This window comes from Symphalangus syndactylus, chromosome 23, assembly GCF_028878055.3.
Source record: "Symphalangus syndactylus isolate Jambi chromosome 23, NHGRI_mSymSyn1-v2.1_pri, whole genome shotgun sequence".
Classification (NCBI taxonomy): Eukaryota; Metazoa; Chordata; class Mammalia; order Primates; family Hylobatidae; genus Symphalangus; species Symphalangus syndactylus.
In genome coordinates this window covers 63,169,574-63,191,249 of record NC_072445.2, presented here as the reverse complement: position 1 = coordinate 63,191,249, position 21,676 = coordinate 63,169,574, and the positions used below count along the sequence as shown (strand labels likewise).

General features: G+C 45.9%; 1 protein-coding gene across 1 annotated transcript in view; it reads left to right on the top strand.

The window, feature by feature from the left end:
* Positions 1 to 7,397: 7,397 nt before the first annotated feature.
* Positions 7,398 to 21,676, top strand: part of BMP6 (bone morphogenetic protein 6) — a 155,070-nt gene continuing 140,791 nt past the window's right edge. The window contains exon 1 of the mRNA XM_055264080.2: positions 7,398 to 8,149. Within this exon, the coding sequence (XP_055120055.1) occupies positions 7,495 to 8,149 (655 nt within the window). The 5' untranslated portion in view covers positions 7,398 to 7,494. The remainder of the gene's footprint in view (positions 8,150 to 21,676) is intronic.

Genomic DNA, 21,676 nt, shown 5'->3' with positions numbered 1-21,676 from the left:
TGAGTGGCTTTTGTAGTGTGGGTGCTGATGCCAAAGCTTCTCCAGGCCACTTTTTGGCATGGTCAGCATATTAACCCACAATCATTAGTGCATGAACACGATCTTCCTCAGCCATAGTGCAGAATCCAACTACTTTTCTCTGCCTTCACTATTTCGTATGAGGTCCCCTATGAGCCGTTATTATTTTTTGTCTGAGCATAAGCAGTTTCCTGACTAGTGTCCCTGATTCTGCCCTGGCAACTCCATAGTCTGTTCTCAACACAGTGGCCGGAGAGACTCTTAAAATTTAAGTTGGCTCCTGTCTTCTTGCTCGAAACCATCTAACAGCCCTCCCATCTCACACTTGTTTGTTGTTCTCACACTTATTTTTTTAAACCAAAGTTTTTATTGCAAGGTAACATACGTACAGAAAGCATACAGAGCCTCTGTGTAGCACTCACGAAATAACTACAATTCACTACACCTGTATAACCACCACCCAGGTAAGGAAATAGACTAACTGTTGGGAAACCCCACGTGCTGTCATTGAATCAGTACTCCCACTCATCTCTCCAAAGGGAACTACTACGCTGTCTTCTAGACTAGGTAAGCCAGTTTTTGAATTTTATGGAAATAGAATTACAGTATGTGTTTTTTCTTATCTAGCTTCTTTTCCTCACTGTTGTGTTTGTAAGATTTTTCCATGTTGTACCATCTCACGCTTTTTTAAAAGCCCAGATCTTCTCCAAGGTGTCCAGTGTCCAGAACTCTATAGCACCTTGGCCCCAATTCCCACCCTCCTTGGCTTTCTGATCCAATTTCCTACTGTTATTCCCTCTCATGTCCTCTGTTCTAGCCTCACTGGCCTTCTTGTTCTTCTCAAACTCACCAGGCATGCCCCTGCCACAGGGCCTTTGCACTTACCATTTCTACTACCTAGAGAGCTCTGTCTGAAGGTATCCCCATGGCTGGCTCCACAGACTCTGTCAGGTCTCTGCTCAAGTGCTGTCTTCTCTGTCAGGAAGTGATGCCTTAACTGACCATCCACACACTCCCTAGCTCCCTCCCCTGTTTGAATTTTCTCCACAGCACTTATCACCTTACTATATATGTGTTAGTTTCCCATTGTTGCCAAAACAAAATATCACACATTTAGTGGCTTAAAACAACACAAGTTCATTGTCTGAGGGTCCCACAGATTGGAAGACCAGTAGGCTAGGCTCACTTCTTCGTTCTGGGTCTCACCAGGCTGACATCAAGATGTCACCTGCCCTGGCTCTTATCTGGAGGCTCAAAACCAGGGGCAAAAATCATGAGGGCCAACATCCTGCCTACCACAATATACATTCCTGGTTATTCTGTTTACTATCCATTTCCCCATCTAGAATCTATGTGGACAGGGATTTCTGTTTGGTATCCCAAAACCTAGACCACTGCCTGGCACATAGGCATGGAAAGATGTGTTGAATGAATGAATGAAGACTGAGTAATTAGCCTTTCTCTTCTTTTTAAAAAGCTGTCAGTGACTTTCATTTTGACCTGATTTTACCACCAGTGTGGTTTCCCCTGGCTCCACGTGCCACTGGTTATGGCTTTGCTAGTTAAGGGGATTGCTAACAGGATAATGTCATATTTTTATGTTACCTCCTAGTGACACAGAGACACATCCAGGACAGGAGGTACAGAGTGGGGTCACAAGATGGACTGAAGCTCAGAGGCCAGCACAGGCCAGGGAGCCTCATGCACCCTAGTTGAACTAAGTGTCCAATCATTTCTTGGAATAAAACTCTTCAGAGATGATAAAACTAGTCATGGAAATGTGTTAAGCATTGTTTTGCTCAGAAAAAAAAATTGAAGACTTAGTCTGCACATGTTAATTACTCAATGAAAATTTCACAAACGATTTAATCATCTGGATGTCTTGAAATATTCCATTGCTTAATATTATGTAGACAGCCTAAATCCTAGGATCATAGAGATCTGAGCTTGTGTGAAAAGTTTGAAACACGTACAAGTAACAGATTTGCTATTTGGGTTACGGTGTGGAAAAAAATCTCTGGAAACAGATTTATGTATTAGTTTTTCACTTTGCCACCAGATGTCCTTCATGAGTAGGAAAATATGATGACTTGAATGATATTTTGAAGTGTGAATGCCCAGCATTTTTGAGTAGACAGTGAAAGCAGAGTGTGACTCAATGTAAATGTTACCGCAGACTTTTGGATGAGACACGACTTTTGAAGGCTGTCTTACAGGTGTAGCTTTCAGAAGCAATACTTATTTCACTTGCAAATTTTCATTTCTCATACTCTACAACCATTTATATATTTTCTTTTCACTCAACTCTAAGTCGATATTTTAAAAATTTGGTCAAATTATTATACTTTGAAATTAACATGAAGAAGTACTCAGGTCCCTGTGCTAATAGTAAAGATAAAAAGTTGGTCTTTTGAGTGGATCTTCTCAAGAATTCAAGGAGGCTAGACCTCAGTCTTTTAAACATGACAGCTACACAGATTACAAGATTTTTTTTTTTTTTTTGAGACAGGGTCTCACTCTGTCACCCAGGCTGGAGTGCAGTGGTGTGATCTGGTGATCTGGGCTCACTGTAAACTCCACCTCCCTGGGTCAAGCGATCCTCCCACCTCAACCTCCTGAGGAGCTGGAACTACAGGCGTGCACCACCACACCCGGATATTTTTTTTTTTTTTTTTTTTTTTGAGACGGAGTCTCGCTCTGTCGCCCAGGCTGGAGTGCAGTGGCGCAATCTCGGCTCACTGCAAGCTCCGCCTCCCGGGTTCACGCCATTCTCCTGCCTCAGCCTCTCCGAGTAGCTGGGACTACAGGCGCCCGCCACCACACCCGGCTAATTTTTTGTATTTTTAGTAGAGACGGAGTTTCACCGTGGTCTCGATCTCCTGACCTCGTGATCTGCCCGCCTCGGCCTCCCAAAGTGCTGGGATTACAAGCGTGAGCCACCGTGCCCGGCCCACACCCGGCTAATTTTTGTATTTTATTTTATTTTTTTTTGTAGAAACAAGGTCTTACTATGTTGCCCAGCCTGATCTCGAACTCCTGGACTCAAGTGATCTGCCCACCTCAGCCTCTCAAAGTGTTGCTATTACATGCCTGGCCAAGATATTTTTATTAAGTTAATTCTAAAAGCAGCAACTTACATCTTCAGGAAATGCAGTTGAAAGGGACCAATGTATAATTTAATATAAAATCCAAGACTGCAGTTGCAGTTTATTGCTAATAATATAATATAGAATTTGTGTTTAATATGTCAAATTAATAAACAGCATGTTTACAAAATAGAAACTATTTCGTCAAGTGTGTTATAGATGTATAACAGAAACCCTCATAATATATAAGGAACAAGGACAACTACAGGTTTAAAGGATTTGTTGTGTGAATTACATGGTGCCTTAATAAACACTTGGAGACAGAATTCCCGTCCTAGTCCCACTATCACTGGAAGTATGGGATGAACCTGTGCTTTTTGGTGAGGGTTCCTCATTTCTTCATTAAGTGGGGTAAGGAGATGGGACAGGCAAACTATTGCCAGAAAACTGAAGGCCATCTGCACGAAATGTCAGCCAAGCAACCAGATGCTTGATGTGGATTGGCTCCCACGTCCGGCTTCTTGAACAAATTCCTCCTCTTTCCACCCAGATGTTTTAGAAACACAGAGAACTTCGTGAAGCTTGTCCCGGGCCCACAGAGGAAGGGGCGGTAATATTTTGGTGTCCTGCAGGGGGCGAAGTTACCTCTAATTATATCAGGTTGGTTCATACATTCCAGCGGACTTCAAAGCCAGATCTGCTCCTGTCCCTCCAACTCCACCCACCCCATGCCTCCTCCTCTTGAATCACATGTGGACGTTGTCTAGCTCCCTGTCCTGAGGCTTCCAGGGGAGCACTGGGGCTGTCTAATGCGGAAGGATCTCAGCAGCAGGGAGTAGACAAGGTGGGGGTTCGGGGATTTTTATCCACCTAGAGATCCAACTGGCTTGGAGAAACAGTAGTCCCAATTCCGAGGTTATTAAACTCCTAGAACTGTATCTCTTTTCCTGTCCCCTTTGTCCCAATGGATACAAGGGCTTGCCTGCATGTGTCCTGCAAACATGATGTGCACATGTTGGGAGCCATAGTGGACAGAAGAGGAGCACATCCTCAGTTGGATGTCACTGTCCTTATGATCATTGTAATGTCTCACTGGACATCTTTTTTAGGAGCTTCTTCTGGCTCTTAAGGGAGATGTGTGTTCTTACGTTCATCACTTGGAGGTACTCTCGACACCTCCTCATTCTAGCCCCATTCGACAGAAACTGAGAATCCATCTTGGTGGGGTGAGGAGCCTGCAACAGACCTGAATCAGAGTTGCTGCTCAGATGTTTAGTTGATAGTCACTTTAGACTCATGTCACATGAACCCATCTACTTCTAAGTGTCTAAGGAAAGGGAGAGATGGCGCGTGTGTGTGTGTGTGTGCGCGCGCGTGTGTGTGTTCTGCACTAGTTCCACCTCATAGATGCATACACAAGTTGAGTATCCCTTATCCAAAATGCTTGGGACCAGAAGCATTTCAAATTTCAAATTTTAAAATTTTGGAATATTTGCATATACATAATGAGATACCTCAGGGATGGGATCCAAGTCTAAACATGAAATTCATTTATGTTTCATATATATCTCATATACATAGCCTGAAGGTAATTTAATACAATATTTCAAATAATTTTGTAGATGAAAATTTTGACTGTGTCCCATCCTATGAGGTCAGGTGTGGAATTTTCCATCTGAGGCATCATGTCAGCTCTCAGAAATCTTTAGATTTTGGAGCATTTTGGATGTCAGATTTTTGGGTTAGGGATGCTCAACCTCTACAATAGGTGGGTCACGCCTTGATTTTGTGTTTTAAATGACATAGCCCCACCAAGGTGCCCTCGTCTATGCTTGAGATGTTGAGTTTCCTGTGTCTTCCCCACTGCCCTCGTAGGTAGAAAGTCTCTTATCTTATCTGCCTGCATCTCACCAGAAGTCTTATGAAGAAGGTGCAACTAGGTTTAAAAAAGGAGGCTCTTGGCAGGAAGCCTAGGTGTATTTGCTGGAATTTCAGATCTTCTGAGCAGAGCTCTTGGCTGCTGTGGGGCACTGCAATGAATTTATGTCCCTAACATGTTCCATACAGAAAAAAGAAGTGACAGGGCTCTTGAATTCTAAGGGTCTTGGCATCCCAGATGAAGTATCGTATTATCTTTTCGGATGGAAGAAATCCCTGTAGAGATGGTTAAAGACTGGCATTCAGGGGTGCTAAGTTTTGTGCCCTGAAATTAATAGCTATCAGATATTTGTAGAAATAAAGACTCTTCTAAATGACTACTTGTGTCTGGGCCAAGACAGAACTAGAAAGAAGGACTTAGTGGGTGGTTGGAGTCAGTGGTGGTCTCTATTTACCCATGAGAAATAGATTCTTGGAAATAGGATAGGAATGCTTATAAGATTTGGATCAACAGAAAGCCTGTGATCTCATAAATTCATGAATCCCACAGTCTATAATCTATTTGACTTCACTCTCAAATGCCTAGGACCATTTGGACTAAGGCTGGCAAGTCAGAAAATTGCAGTTTTTATTTTCAACTCCACACAATTTTCACCAAGTAAAAAACCTTAATGTTTTACGTGAATTTGCTTCTACGATCCATAGATGACTGGATGTTCTTGGGCGGGGTAAAGGCAAATGAATTTGCGTCCTCATCGGCAAATGGTGTTGGTGGTGGTGTTATCTTGTCTAAAACCCACAGCAACCTGTGTTTCAGGACCCTGTCTATTTTCCTGACCATTCAGAACGCATGCCAAGCCCCTGCTCTTCCTGGAGTTATCTTTATCACCTCTCCTCAAGTTTTATCTTGCGGCGTATCAGTCACATTGTATTTCAATATTAAAATACAACATTAATAGATAAGCTGGAGAACCACTGAGACATTTCCAAGAAGAGAGGGGACGACTTTTCTAATATATTGTCTGATTACACCCTCTTTCTCTTGGGTGCTAGCTTAAGAAGCCAAACCAAAGCCCAAATGAACAGATAAGTCAACACATCCGACCTCAAACCCTGAGGACGCTGGCTTGGGTTACATGTGGCCCTCTCTGTGGTCAGTTTGCTCCCCGGAGGGTGTGTCCCAACTTCCAGCAGCTGCCGTGGAAAGCCACGTGTCCGCTAAACGCCTACATTACATCAATAAGAGAAACTAAGGAAGGGATGGAAAAGCTATCATTTTTCTTCCTCAGTTCTGGCAGTATAGTGATTTAATCGCTGTTATTATTTTTATTTAGTTAAAGCATCAACTTAGGCCTTTTAAATGATGGTAAAAGAGAAAGCTTCAGATCGGGATATTGGTCAGATCATTCTTACTAGTGATGACCTCTTCGCCTTTGGCACCTCGCGGCTCATCGCATGCCTCCAAGAATTCCCGGGTCTTGAAACCTACGCGCGGCGGAGGCGACGCCTCTCGGGAGAGGGAGGGTGATAGAAGGGGCGGGGCTATTTAAATAGCCCGCGAGCTTCGCGTCCCCATTGGCTGCCAGCCTGTCGGTTACCGCGGGGCGGGGAGTCCCGGGGCTGGAGTGCTGTACCTGGAGCCGGGCGCGCAGCAGAAAGCCCACGTTGGCCGCTGCGGAGGGCGCGGCGTGGAGAGGCGGGAGACTGCGAATTCCGGCGCTGCCGCCGCGGCCGCTGCTCGGTGCACTAGCCCCCTTCCTTCCCATCCTTTCTGCGAGCGGGTTTGCTGTGCAGCCGGGCGACCGCCGAACGGAAAGCAAGATCCTCGCCGCCTCCGCTTGAGGAGGCGTGCGGCGCGCGGAGATTTTGAGGGGGAGCGACGGTGCCCGAGGGCTCAGGGGCGCGGAGTTCGTGAGAGAGAAGGAAGTTAAACCTCGGGGAATAGACTGGCACTTCGGGACGCCTTGTCGCCGCAACCTGAGCCCTGCGCCGGGGTAAACTTCATGGTGGCCCTGCGATCCGGCAAGGGGCGTGCGCCACGGTGATGCCGGGCATCTCCCGCAGCTCGTGAGCGGCCCCGCTCCCCGCTGCCCCGGGTCCCACCCAGCCGCCAGGGAGGGCGCGGGGCAGCGCACGTGCGCGGCCAGCGAGGCCCAGAGTGACCGCGTCGCGACTCGCAGGAGCCAGGGCGCAGGCTGCAGCGCAGCCCGGACTCGGACGCACCTGGCCTGGACCGCGCGCCTCTAGAGATCTGCGCGAGGCTGTGAGGCTCCCCTTCCTCCTCTCCAAGCGGTTCTCCTGGTGATCGCTCCTTCGCCACCCCTCTAGCCTGGGCAACTGGGGGCGCACAGGACGACCATGAAAGATAAGGACTGAGGGCCAGGAAGGGGAAGCGAGCCCGCCGAGAGGTGGCGGGGACTGCTCACGCCAAGGGCCACAGCGGCCGCGCTCCGGCCTCGCTCCGCCGCTCCACTCCTCGCGGCATCCGCGAGGGCAGCCCGGCCGGGCGGGGATGCCGGGACTGGGGCGGAGGGCGCAGTGGCTGTGCTGGTGGTGGGGGCTGCTGTGCAGCTGCTGCGGGCCCCCGCCGCTGCGGCCGCCCTTGCCCGCTGCCGCGGCCGCCGCCGCCGGGGGGCAGCTGCTGGGGGACGGCGGGAGCCCCGGCCGCACGGAGCAGCCGCCGCCGTCGCCGCAGTCCTCCTCGGGCTTTCTCTACCGGCGGCTCAAGACGCAGGAGAAGCGGGAGATGCAGAAGGAGATCTTGTCGGTTCTGGGGCTCCCGCACCGGCCCCGGCCCCTGCACGGCCTCCAAGAGCCGCAGCCCCCGGCGCTCCCGCAGCAGCAGCAGCAGCAGCAGCTGCCTCGCGGAGAGCCCCCTCCCGGGCGACTGAAGTCCGCGCCCCTCTTCATGCTGGATCTGTACAACGCCCTGTCCACCGACGACGACGAGGACGGGGCGTCGGAGGAGAAGAAGCAGCAGTCCTGGCCCCACGAAGCAGCCAGCTCGTCCCAGCGTCGGCAGCCGCCCCCGGGCGCCGTGCATCCGCTCAACCGCAAGAGCTTTCTGGCCCCTGGACCTGGCAGCGGCGGCGCGTCCCCACTGACCAGCGCGCAGGACAGCGCCTTCCTCAACGACGCGGACATGGTCATGAGCTTTGTGAACCTGGGTAAGGATTTGGGGTAACGTAATGACGAGAACATTTCTCCCTTTTCAGTGTCCCGGGCCCAGGGGATGGAGTGAGGGGGTGGAGGAGCTCCCGGGGCGCGGGTCCTGCCTGGTGCGCCAGAGGACGCGGGGACAGGCAGGCTGTGCTCCCGCCACCTGCGCGGCGGTGGGCGGCACATGCGCTCCCCCGCGCCGCGGGCAGGGCTGCGCGCCGAGGCCCCGAGAGGCGGCTGGCCGGCCGGGCCGCGGGGCTCCGGGAGCGCTGTCCCCAGCGGGCGTGTATTTGCGGACTCCCTGAGCACGTTCCGCGCTTTTTTTTCACTCCTGCCCAGCTCTGGCCACGTTAACTCAACTGCAGCAGAAAAGTCCAGCCCGAGTGTGGCCATCCTGGGAAGAGGGCTCTTCAGTACGATTTTTCCCTCTAAACTGCCTTCTTTTGCCCCTTAACTTGGAGTGCAGTTTTCCCACCGAGACTTTTAGGGCATCCGACAGCGGCTGGGAACTTTGAAAACTTGGCATGAGTATGTTTAGAGGTATCCACGGCACTGGGGGAGGTTGCAGAGGAAAGTCCCGAAAGCACCGCGGAAGGCGCTCGGATCCCGGCCGGGCGGGGCTCGCTCCTGTTTGGGGCGGGATGAAAGCTCAACTGGGGTAATCCGTCCTGTGCCCCCGCTCACATGCCCTTGGCCATTGTCCCCAAAGGCTGAACCTTTGATCAATGCAGCCCAAGCTGCACGGGCAGAGAAAGGGTGCGGGGTAGGGGCCGGGGTTGGGCGCTGAGCTCCTCTGAACCGGTTGCCAGGCAACAGAATGGAAATTCAAGGGCGGCTAAATCGAGCTCCGCCACAAATGTTCTGTGGCAAACCCGGACCGAGTCACATCGCCCTTTCTCCCCCCTCCCACCCCCCTGAGTTTTCTCATCTGTAAATGAGAAGGTTGCAAAGAAGACTCTTCTTCGGAGTTAATGCCTCTGCTTTTCATTCATAAACTGACTTAGTTTAGAGCAGACATAGGATGGAGGGACGCGCTGTCAGCGGACAGATCACGGGTGCAGTGGCTACGCCCGGGATGGGTGCAGCTGCGCGGCGGGGTGGGTCTTCGCGGGCCTCCTTCCCATGTGAGACGGTGGTTGTGCCCAGGCCCTAGAGTGGGTGAGCAGACACTCGCCAAAGGAGCACATGGGTCTCCCAGCCACGTCAAAGATGCTCGTCTTTTAACGGCATTACTTACTGGAATGATTCCCGCGTAGACTATCTGGGTGATTTCTTTACCAGCCTATCTATGATTCCCAACTCCGCTGAGCTTTGAGGGAGAGAACATGGGGGGGTAAGAACCAAGGCAGGGTGTGGAGGCAGGGCGATTGGCATCCAAGTGGTGCAGAAATCCTCCTGGGAAATTCGTGAAACAGAATCTCACAGGGAGTCCAGGCTCAGGGCCTGCCAATCTGGCTGCTTGCACTGCCCGGGGTTCTGATTGGACAAGAATTTTCACAATTTATTGGAACCAAATCCAAGGTTGAGCCACCTCCAGGAAGCATTCTAAGGAAATTCTCATGCCAGTCAATAAAATTTGTAGTGGGTGGGGGCCAGGGTGGCAGAGGACCAGCGCTGTTCCTTATTCTAACTTTTGTGCTGCTTCTGACTTACTAAATTCCTCCCCTTGCTCTCTTCCTCTCCTTCCACCCTCACCCCCCGCCCGCACCCCGCCTCCAGGTTTCCTGGCAGCTCTGGGGAAATGTTTTATTGCCTTTTGGGGGTAGTCCTAACCTGGACAAAAGGGGAGGAAGACTAGCACTCCTGGCTACTTCACAGAGAATCGTGTTACAGTCCCTGGGAAAACAATTCCTGGGCTTGGACCGAGGTTCTCAGCATTAGCTGCCCTGTAGCATCACCCGGGGGACTCAGAGATCTAGGGTTATTAGGGTCGCTTCGTGGATCCAGTTCAATTAGGTCAGAATCTTTTGAGGGTGGGGCACGGCATTTTTTTTAAGTACCTTAGGTTTTTCTAATATGCTACCATGGTCAAGAAACACTGGCACAGGAGATCCCAATGTCTGAAGGAAATGGATACATTGTCCTAGTAAGAGATGAAGAGCACAGCTTTCAAACATTGCTACACATGAGAATCACCTGGGTGTTACGTGGGAGGTGGGGGGAAATGCCTTAAAAAATCCAGATGCCCAGGTGGCACTCCATATCAAACCAGAATGTGTGGAGGTGGAAACCAGGTAGCAGTATTCTTTTGTACAAAAATAAAGAGGATCTCCCGACGTTGCCCAGGCTGGACTCAAACTCCTGGCCTCAAGCAATCCTCCTGCCTCAGCCTCCTGAGTTGCTGGGAAGATAGGAGTGTGCCACCATGCCCAGCAGTGTCATTGTTGTGTCAAGATCTCAGGTGATGTCAGTGTTTGGAAACCACTGCCTTAGATGGTATTTGAAATTTCAAGAGCTGGGCCTAAGGCGAATTTGTCAAGTACAGTCACATTTACTGTATTCAGTGGCCCCCAAATTCCCCTTATTCCTTGCTTCTCTGACTTTTCGTGGGCCACAGGGACACACTGCTTCTGAGTCACACTGCTTAAAGCTGGCTGTCAACTAATCCTTGCTAGGGTGATGGTTTAACATAGTATCTCCCTAGGGATATTGACATTTTCCATAAAGGATTTTGAAAGATATAAAAAAATCCCCTAAAAATTTTCAAGAGAACTCACCCAATAATGCAATTCTAGGCCCCAGGACAGGCTGACATGGAACTGAAAGGGAATTCTAGGATGGGAATTCTATCCCAAGCCCCTCATATTCCCATCACTGGGCTCCTTGTACAAGTTGTAGCTACTGTAGGTCCACTTCTGGGCTCTGTACTGATAGTATGAAGAGAAAACCTTTTGCAAGTAAGTAGAATCCAAGCAGCAAGCCATGCCACCTGCCAATGAAGCAATTCTATTTCATCTTAATCCATTTAGCAGTAGGAAAGGGGTATTTCATCATCAGAGGCTAGAATGGGGTAAAATCTGATTGCCATGACTGAACATAGGAAAGACAGTTCATTTGAAGAAAGTTATTGCGTACCAATGTTGGATTCTCTATATAGGGATGCTAGAGAATTACAGATTTCCTAATTGGTGTCAATGCCATGTTAACTGCCACATTACCTGACTCATCTATTAAAGAATCTACAGAAAGATAAACATTACAGCGCTGTGTTTTAAAGTACTCTTATACCTACTAGGTCAAGTAAATTACAAACTGGAAGTACAAGGGAAAGTATTACATAGTTGTAAACATCCGACTTCCCTGGGACTGGGGGAATAATTTACTCATGAAATACATTTGAAACACCCTGAGCCTTGTAAGCCAGCCGGACTATCAGGAAGTATGAATCAACAGGATAAATTTCTCTCTCATAGCGCAAGTGCTGGTCATCCAACCAGCTCATTGTTGTTTATGTTGACTGTTTCAAACTCTTTCTGGGTGAATAGGCTGGGATGTGTCACCTTCTAAATGCTAACCGTCTGCTGCCTGGGCTGCTGGTGTGCAGAGTGCCTGGGTGAGCTCGTGAACTTGCATTCGCTCAGGGCCACAGATGCCATTTTCTATTTGTTTTCTAACGCTAAAAATGTCTTGGCAGCCTAGTCAGCATCCCTGCCAATTTGGTGACCTTGGAGAGGTATCCTTCAGGTCTTAGCTTAAAATTCACCTAAGAGAGACTTTCTCTGCCACTCTATATAAACTGGTCATGCCTCCATCCCACCCACTTCTGTACCATGACAGCACTCTGCTTATTTCCTTCCTTGTACTTATCACAAGTTTTTCTTTTTTCTTGTTAAATTTGCTTACTCATTTGTTTGTCTCCCCTGTAGGATGTCAGCCTCCAAAGGCGGAAACCACACTAACCCACTACAGTAGCACAAGTGCCTAACATAATGCTGACCACATGGAAGGTGCTTTGAAAAGGCTGAATTAGTGAACATATAGACATAGCCCATGCTTCAAATTCATATTTCACTGATCTGGAAGATTTGATTATTTAGAAAGGGTATACCTGATTTTTATTGAGTAAAATGTTTAAAGTGAAGACATTTAGGACAGGGAGGTTCACAGTATTTGAGGTAAATCGTCATGCTTTATTAATATACCTTTTTTATTAGTCACCCATATGTATATTAATTTGTAATATGCATTACATTTGAGAGTAGTAAAAACATTTAATTAAATATCTGCGTTTCAGATTTCACTTGTTTATTTGAATTCACGAGGTATTTATCTCCAAATGCTAGGATTAAATGGACATTTTAAAAACTCAAATTATGCTCAGAAAAGGAAATCAGTATATATTAGTACAAGCAGCAAGAAACTTGTGCTAAAAATACTGGCAATCTTCTGAACAAAATTACTCTTGGGAAACATAAATAAGAAAAATGGAATACTCCCTACTTGTATTTGTAACTAGATATAATGCACTATCTCTTTCTCCTAAACATAGCATCAGTAGTACTGTTTTTCATTTAAGCTACCTGTACTTAAGAAGATTTTTGTTAGCAGAAAGTAAATCCATGCCTGCAAGCTACTCACAGCAAAAACAGTTTGGAGAATTTGGTTGCAAGAGTGTGATTCAAAGAAGCAGTAGATGTTCTTCTAAAGAGATTACAAAGAGTAAATTTGAAATTCAGTGGCATTTCAACAAAAGAAAGTTGTACAAAGTGTTCTTAAACTAAGATCAAAGGGCAAGCAGATACTATTGTTCAGACCTCAGATGGTGTTTCCTCTGGGTGTCCTTCTAAGAATGGGTATAAATCCTTTTTAAATGTGCTGAATCATGGTTAGTTCCTCTATTTGAGAGCTTACCTCTGATCAGCCTGGAGGAGGGCTTCCCTGGGATAAGAATCTGTTTAAATACAAAAACAATGCTCAGCGCATTCTTTAGCATATAATAATTTGTTGCCTCTGTATTTTCAGAGAGTAGCTACTTTATACGTTGGATTTCAAATTGATATTTTACTTGACTATGAATACTGGCTAAATACTGGCTATCAAATGTAGTGTAGTATAGTATAGCAGACTAAAAGATAGCAGCTCTGCTGTCTTTGCCTCACTCCTGTTTACGAAGGTGAGTTAGACAAGGAAAATGAAGAGGGTACGATGTCTTGCATCATTAAGCAGCTTTCTGTAACTTTTTCACAAACCAGTCCTTCACTTTCTGCTTCCCATCTTATATCAAAAATGAACTATTCTAGGGAATGATTTTTTTTTTTTTTTTTTTTTTAGACAGAGTCTTGTTCTGTCACCCAGGCTGGAGTGCAGTGGCGAGATCTCCTGGGTTCAATCAGTTCTCCTGTGTCAGCCTCCAGAGTAGCTGGGATTACAGGTCTCCGCCACCACACCGGGCTTTTTTTTTTTTTTTTTTTTTTTTTTTAAGTGGAGCTGGGGTTTCACCATGTTGGCCAGGCTGGTCTCAAACTCCTGACATCAAGTGATCTGCCTGCCTTGGCCACCCAAAGTGCTGGGATTACAGGCTCACGCTACTGCGTCCGGCCAGGAATGACTATTGTTTAACTTAGCACAATGTAATTACAGTTTTAATTTTTCTACTTTGATCTTTATTCTATTTTTCTTCCTGTTCTGTTCAGAATTTTAGTCATTTTGCCATCTTTGGTGCTTCCAGTAGTGGGAAGAAAAGTAGACAATATTTTAATTAGACAATTTTGTTTTTCACTAGGAGTTTTCATAAATATCTGAGTAAAAGGAGTAGAAATCACTACAGAAACTCCCTAAAATAGGAATAGACAATTTACCAAGGCCCCGTTCACGTAAACAGCTGTTACACATTAACCATCCTGTCCCACCCTCCCGAGGCCACAGCACAACCCAGCCATGTGCCCAGCAGCTGGGCTGCTCCAGCTGCAGGGTGTCACCTGGGGGGGCATAGGGGATAGCTGGCATCTTCTCTTGTGTTCCCCACAAGGAACCAGTGCATTATGTTGTTCTTATTTCCCTGTTTTCATCATGACAGTAGAGTTAACTTTATTCAAATACACTTTCTTTGCTGATCATACCCTTACCTTCTCTTCAACACCCCCACTCCCATCTCTGATCCAGCTTTTACCCACTGGAAACGTGTGAGTCAGAAAACGGCACTAGTCTCTCCTGGAATCTATGAAAGTGGTGATAGTTGTATGAAGGGGAAGGAAAGCCATCACCACTTTAGTGAAAATTAGAGTTAACTCTAATTTTTCAGTGCCATTAACCTCTGAAGCTTCGAGAGTACCAGAAGTTCTCAGAACCTGCATTCCACCTGCTCACCTTTTACTACAAGCGTTAGAAATCAGTAACACATTGTGGGTCACTGAAATTTATCAGATTTTTTGTTCAGTCACTAGTGTTTTGAAGATTTTGTTCTCTATACTTGTTTTCCAATGTGAATACATAGTATTTCAGCACCCTATGCATAAAGTTAGAGTCTGAAGCCAGGCTGGGAACACAGCTACCATCCCTAACATGGTTTTTCTGGGGACATGTATGCCCCAGCAACAGAAAACCTATTTGGGGTTTATTGGTTAAATGAGTTTGGGATGACTGGTGAATGTATGTTCGCCATAGATCATAGAATTTAGAGCTTGAAAAGTTCTTGCATATCATCTAATCTGTTTGTTCGCAGTTAAATTTGTTAGCTGTTTTAACCACCATTTTCTCTTTACTGCTGTTACCTCTTAAGGTTGAGGGACAATCCATGAAAACACACAGAGATCCTAGTGTATTAGAGCAATAGGGCTGTTGGCCAGGCTGGAGTGGATAATGAAGGAGAAATTACAAAAGCAGGCAGGAGAGCAACCCTGGAAGAGCCGAGGAAGCCCAAATCTGGAATTGTTGGGGTTTTCTCTTAGTGGATAGCATCTTCTCCAAGAACTCTACTTTTAGAAAAGAAAACGCTATGTGTATCTATAAATATCCAAAGGACTGTTGACCCCAAAGAATTGTTTTCTGCTCCGAAATTGAGTTGAAAACCACGTTGCTCTGAGCGGCATTGTTCCACTGATATCCACTGATTCTCTTCCTGCCCTTCCCATCTGCATTATTAAGGAGCTTGGGTCCATAATAGAGATTATATCTAAATTACATCAGGTAATTCCTTGATGGGTCCCCATGGGCTCGTTATCTCAAACACAGTCCCAGGTGACTGGGTCGAAGAATCTCCTTCAAACATTTTTAAAGGATGAGGTTCTGGTTCCAAGTGGGAGAGCCTTCCTGACTCTTAGATTCATAGGCATATGCCCTTGATGACTCATCCTCCTGCTGGCCAGGTCAGGATTGTCCTAGGCCTGAAACGTCCTTGCCACACAGTGCCGAATATATGTTCAGATTGTTTTCTTATCACCAAAGAGCTCAGTTGGCCACCGGGAGGAGTGGAGTGGAGTGGAATTACAGCGCGCAGAAGACAGTGCCCCTCGGAGGCAGAGCCCTGGAGCCGGCTCCACCCTGACCTCCGGTATCCGCCACGGGCCTTATTATCACTCTCCTGCCGCTTGCCCTTTCACCGTCCAGAACATCTGCGTTTGTTGATTGTTGTTCCTGTGTTTACAGTCCTGTTGGTTTCCTGTACATGAACATGGGCTGGAAAAAAAAATTCTGATTTGTGTCTCAGCAGAGCATGAGTGAACCATATCATTGGTGACAGCTGATTAGGCCAGGAGATTTTTTATAATATTAGCCTTGCTTATTCTCTGAGGCCAGTTATTTTCCCTCCCTCCTTTTAAATTTATGAATTACATTTAAATAGCCCAAAGACTGAGTTTTGCAAACTATAAAATTAAGGACTAAAAGTTTTTACCTGACTTTGATTTTTATTCAGATTTTATTTGTAGACTCCCATATCAGAATAAGTTAACAATGGAGAAGCTGTACATTTTTTAGGAAGAGAGGGTTTTTTTTTTTTTTAAGATCAGTTTGAGGTTCACAGCAAAATTGAGCAAAATTTTGCAGAGGTTTCCCATGTACCCCCTGCCCCACAGGTGCACAGGCTCCCCCATTATCACCCAGCAGAGTTTGGTATCTTTGTTGCAATTGATGAACTTATATGGACACATCATTGTCATCTAAAGTCTATAGTTATATCCCGGTTCACTCGTAGTGTTGCAGATTCTGTGGATTTGGACAAATGTGTAATGACATTATCCACCACTATAGCATCATGCCGAGGAGTTGTGAAACTACTCTGCCCTACAAATCCTCTGTGGAGAAGCTGTACATTAAACGAGGAAAAACAAGTCAATGAAAGTATAAAAATTCAAAATATTCAGAGTTTGGGGAAAGAATTATACCTCAGCTGAAGAATATTTTGTTTCTGGGGTTTTACTAAGTGGTCCCTAAAGAAGTAATTTTGATTGTCTATGACAATGTGGGATTTATTTTATAGTGCTTCTATGTGTTGACAACAAATCCATCAGAAATCTTTCTTTTTTCTTTCTTTCTTTTTAAGTCTAGGAGTTTAAAAATCTTTTTTCCTCCACATAGTTTCACTGAGGTGTCTGTCACCATAGTACCTAGACAATCCCTCAGGCAGAGATATGAGTGATTAAATTTCTCCCTGGCTTGTGCCCTGTTTGATCCATGCTAGGCAGGATTTGGGGGAGTAAAATAAAGAAGCCTGAAGAATGAACAAGAATTATAGGAATTCTGTGCTTGTGAATTATTAAAATTTGGGGGGTTATTAGGGGATAGGTTAAATATTTTTCCTTCCTTTCTGAAAACTTATGTTAAAAGTTTATGTGACTTTAGAATTGAGAAACTGACAAAAATATCGTACTGGCCCTAGAGGCAGGATCAGGGGACTTTAAAAGGCTTCCTCAGGAGAGACTATTTAGATCAGAGTAAAACTAAATTAATAGAGACTCCATCAATCCAGAGGTCTTTGTAAGTGATATATCGAATAGGCTTATTTGCCTTTGGGCTGTTTTCTATGAAAAAGAGCTACACAGGTTAATGGTAAATAAATATCAGAAGACAATAATGGAGACAGAAATGTGGTAAATGAAGAGCGATTCATTTGAGGGATATTAGGGGTTTGTGTTTATTCCTTTACAAATATTGTGCAGGTGAGACATTTAGTGAATTCTCTCCGTCTCTCTTCACGTCAATTACTCGTTGTAGTGGGGTATTACTGAATTCTAGCTAAATTGCCCACCTGTTATCTCCCATGCAATTCTGCTCCCTTACAGAGGAAACCTCATAAACATAGGGAAGAGGGCCAGACGCAGTGGCTCACACCTGTAATCCCAGCACTTTGGGAGACCGAGGAGGGTGGATCACTTGAGGTCAGGAGTTCAAGACTAGCCTGGCCAACATGGCAAAACCCTGTCTCTACTAAAAATACAAAAATTAGCCAGGCGTGGGCACACACCTGTAATCCCAGCTACTTGAGAGGCTGAAGCAGGAGAATCGCTTGAACCTGGGAGGCAGAGATTGCAGTGAGCCAAGATTGCACCACTGCACTCCAGGCTGAGTGACAAAGCGAGACTCCATCTCAAAAAAAAAAAAAAAAAAGGTAAGAGCGTGGGGCCATGGCTTAAGAAATTCAGCCTTGTCTCATAACATCTGACTTAGGATGTGCTGTGGTTTAATACCTCTCTGTGGGAGAATAGGTGTTGAATGGAGCAAAAAGAGAAGTGATATCCATGGGCAGGACTAAGGTGTATGAAGGGAAGAGTAAGAAGGCCATAGGTGCCTAGAGCCAAAGATATGTGGAGAGTTGCCTTTTTCCCCAAGGGCCAAGGAGCAGACCTTTGCATTTTTATGGGGTCTGTTTAGGGCAGAGCCTCCTAACACCAACTCTTGATTTGTTGAGATTGTTTGACCCTGTTGTTATGCATGCACATACCTGTCATCATTGTTAGATGATCCCACGTGGCTGCCGGGGTGAAGGAGGTACCCAGTGGATGTTAGAGTCCCTTTCTGTCTTGCTTTCCCTTTTTTTTTTCTCTTCTTTTCCTCCCATTAATAAAACTGGCACCTTCATTGCACTTTCGTATGTGCTCTTACCTATAATTTTGGAGCCTTTACTATGGATCTAGCAGAGCAGATTATACACGTCCATGGAGTCTGGGAGTTTTCTACCACAGAAACAACTCATTTTCGCCCACTACAATGGTTAAGTAGCTGGTTTTCTTGATGGTGCTGGAACATGCTTATGATCGGTTTATTATAGAGGAAAGAGAACTGGATTAAGATCCAGGAGGCTTGAATTTGGGCTCTAGTTCTTAGTATTATTCTTTTTTGTAATATCTTCTTTTTTTTTTTCTTCTTTGTGATATCTTCTTCAAGCCACTTAACCAAATTTCTAGGTCTCTTTCCTTGTCTGGAAACTGTATTGGCTAGATCAGCATTTTTCAAAAAGTTACTACTTTTCCAAAATGTTCTGCAAGAAACGGCCGTAGAAGCACTTTCTATTTTATTCCTCTCTTTCAGGTTTACAAATCTTTCTCTTGTTAATGCCCTGACAAGGCCAGAAGTAAAGACGCCTGCTAACTTGGTTCAGCAGAGTTTGAACTGACTTTTACTCTCTAACCCCTTTTGGCTGAAACCCCCTTGTGTCAGACCCAGGCCTCTCTGCCCCTACACTCACTCCTGAACCTTCTGTTGTGCTCATAGATCAGGGGAGGGACCCCAGGAGGATGCGTTTCCAGCTGCTCTGCTCTTCTGTGGCTCCAGCTCTCTCTGGTCCCCACCTTATGCTAGGGACCCCTGGGCTCTCCTCCCTCCTTCATGAGAGGGAACATGGCTTCCTGCAGTTGTCAATCCATGGGCTGCCTCACCATGACCTGCTCGGCCACGTAGCCCTCCCGCTTCTGTGCCACCAGATCCCTGCATTAAATCCCCTCTGTTGTAAACCCTTGTTCTCTGTTCCTGGTTGGACCCTCATTGCTAAAGGATCTTAATTCACTGGAACACAGCTGAGAAACCCCAGGCTAGATAATTCCCCAGACGATTCTTTTTAAATTTTTTGGTAATGCAGCTTAATTTGACACATTGACATATAAGGAACAGCTTAAAGTGTACAGTTCGGTAAGGTTAGACATGGGTAGGCACGGCTGCAACCATTACGGCAGGGAACATGGTGAACACATTCTGAGCTACACTTTAAAGAATCTCCTATGCTAGGGAATGAAATCATCACTCCCAACACACAGGAAGTGCTGTGCAAAGTCCCATCTTTCATCGATACCTTGGCTCTTCTTGCTTTTCTCTTACGGGCTTTGAACATCCTTAAGAATGGAATTTGCTGAAGATCCTCATGGTTTGTTTTCTTGGATCAGAGAACCATGGGGTCAAATCTTCACAGGGTCAAGCCTGCTCTTGGCAACTGTGATTGACCTTTACCCTATATCTCACTTTCCACATTGATTTTGGGAAATAATAATAAAAATAGGCAGACCTCTTTTCTAATTTTGAAAGCAAGTGTCTGGGGGTAGTTTTGCATTGTGGTGACCCTGTCAGCATTTTGTTTCTAAAGACTGAAATTTAGAAGATTTGATCCTGCCGGAACATAGCACAAAGATGCTTGCTTCCCTGTGTTTCTGTTTTAAATTTGGGCAATTTGGGTAGGGCACAAATCCAAGAACTCTAGGAAAGTAGACTCCAATTTACCCCTGACATTTTCCCTATGCTCATCCTTCTCCAAATGTTCTGGAAGCTTAAATAGAAATTGCATTTTTTTCTGCACAAAAATACAAGTACTGTATTTCTTTATGGCCTTTTGCCTTAAAGAATGGCTGATGTCACTTATTATCCTAGTATCTCAGCAAGGCAAATACTTACACTTTTACAGCTGCAGATATGTAAAAGTTATTACTTTTACAGTAAGAATTAGTAGATAGTAAGATAGGGGAGAATTTGTAGGTTTTTGGAGAAAACTAATATTTAGAGTAATGTTAACTGAATGTTCCAAATAGCACCCAGTCATGTAATAGAACAGTTTTGCAAATAACTTAACTGTCCCCTACCTGCCCACCATTCAGGGAGGTTACTCTTTCCTTCCCACTGTCTCCTCTGCCCTTGTGGTCTGACTTCCATCCCCATCCCTCTGCTGAAAGTGTTTCACTGAAGGCAGCTAATGACTGTCCTGAGTCCTCATCCTCCTTTCCAAAAGCCTTGATCATGTTGACGATGCTTTTTTCCCTACTGGGCTATCTTTTAGCGCTTCTAAAAAATCCTCTCCTTAGTTTCTACAACACTGCCTGCTCACTCTTGGTTCCTTTCCTGTCTCGAAGACTGCTGCTGTATTTGGGGATATTTTCTGAAATACAACAAAAGATTCAGAAGGGTTGGCATGTGGCATGAGACCTGCACACTGGGCTGAGACAGGACACAGGCAGGGAGCTGGGTGTAGGGAGGAGGTCACACCCAGTTGCAGGAGTAAAGAGATAACATGTGGCCGTAGGCCAGGATGATGGGCAGGTACCAGGCTCCCAGGTGACCTGCCACCAAGGCTCGGTGGCCTGGTGGTAGCTGTTGTGTTCAGAAAGTCAGATGCATCTGCAGAGATGTCCCCCAGCTGTGAGTGCCTCCTCACGTGTTTGCCTTCTCTCTTATGACCCATCTGTTCAGAGCATGCTCCAAGTGTGGCCCCATCCCAGACTCATGCAGCGCAGCTTTTCTCAAACTTTGTGCAAGAACCACTTGGTTTTTCAAATTTTTTAATTTTCGTGGACCTATACTTTTGGGTCCACAAAAATTCATTACAAATGCATTACTAGAAAAATGACATGAAAAAAACCCGAAATATGTTCAAAATCAAGCCTCAACTTTTAATCATTAGATTCCATTTGTAGAAAGTTACCAGTCAACTTGCTATTAAACTGCCTGAACACTCCATTTCTGTACTCTCATTGCAAGCCGATAACAAAGCTGTGGATCGGCACACATCTCTTAACAAGCAGCTTCTTGGACCCCATCCCTGACTCTGGGGATTTGGGTGTGGGAATCTGCATGTTAACAAGCAGTGACTGAGGTTTGGGAACCGCAGTGCTAGTTACTCAGGCTTAACTTCAGTCTTTGCCCTCTCGCCCACATCAAGTCAGTTGCCAGGCTTAGTGATCCTGCTTTTGAAATCTCTTACTCCTATCTTCCCATCCTCTTTTCCATCTATCCCTAAGTTCCCTGCACAAGGTCTTTATAATCGTTGGCCTTGACTTTTGCACTGGTCTCTCTGCTGTGAATCCATCCCTGCATCCCTGACAGGTGGGCTTTTCTGTGGTGCAGGTGTGATCTGTTAGTCCTCCTCCATCACCTTCACTGGCCCCTGTGGCCACTAGATTAAGCTGATGTCTCCGAGGTCCACCTTGTCCATCTCCTCTACTCATCTTTCCATATACTGTTATCCAGCCAGTGCACTCTGCTCCGTGATTTTGCCCATTTGCCTAGTGAAACTGCCCATTGCCACATTCTCAATTCTGTTTTTTAAACCCTAGTTCAAATGCCATCTTGTCAAGAAAGGCTTTCTGAAATTTGCTTACCCATGTGCCATGGCTCTTTAGAAG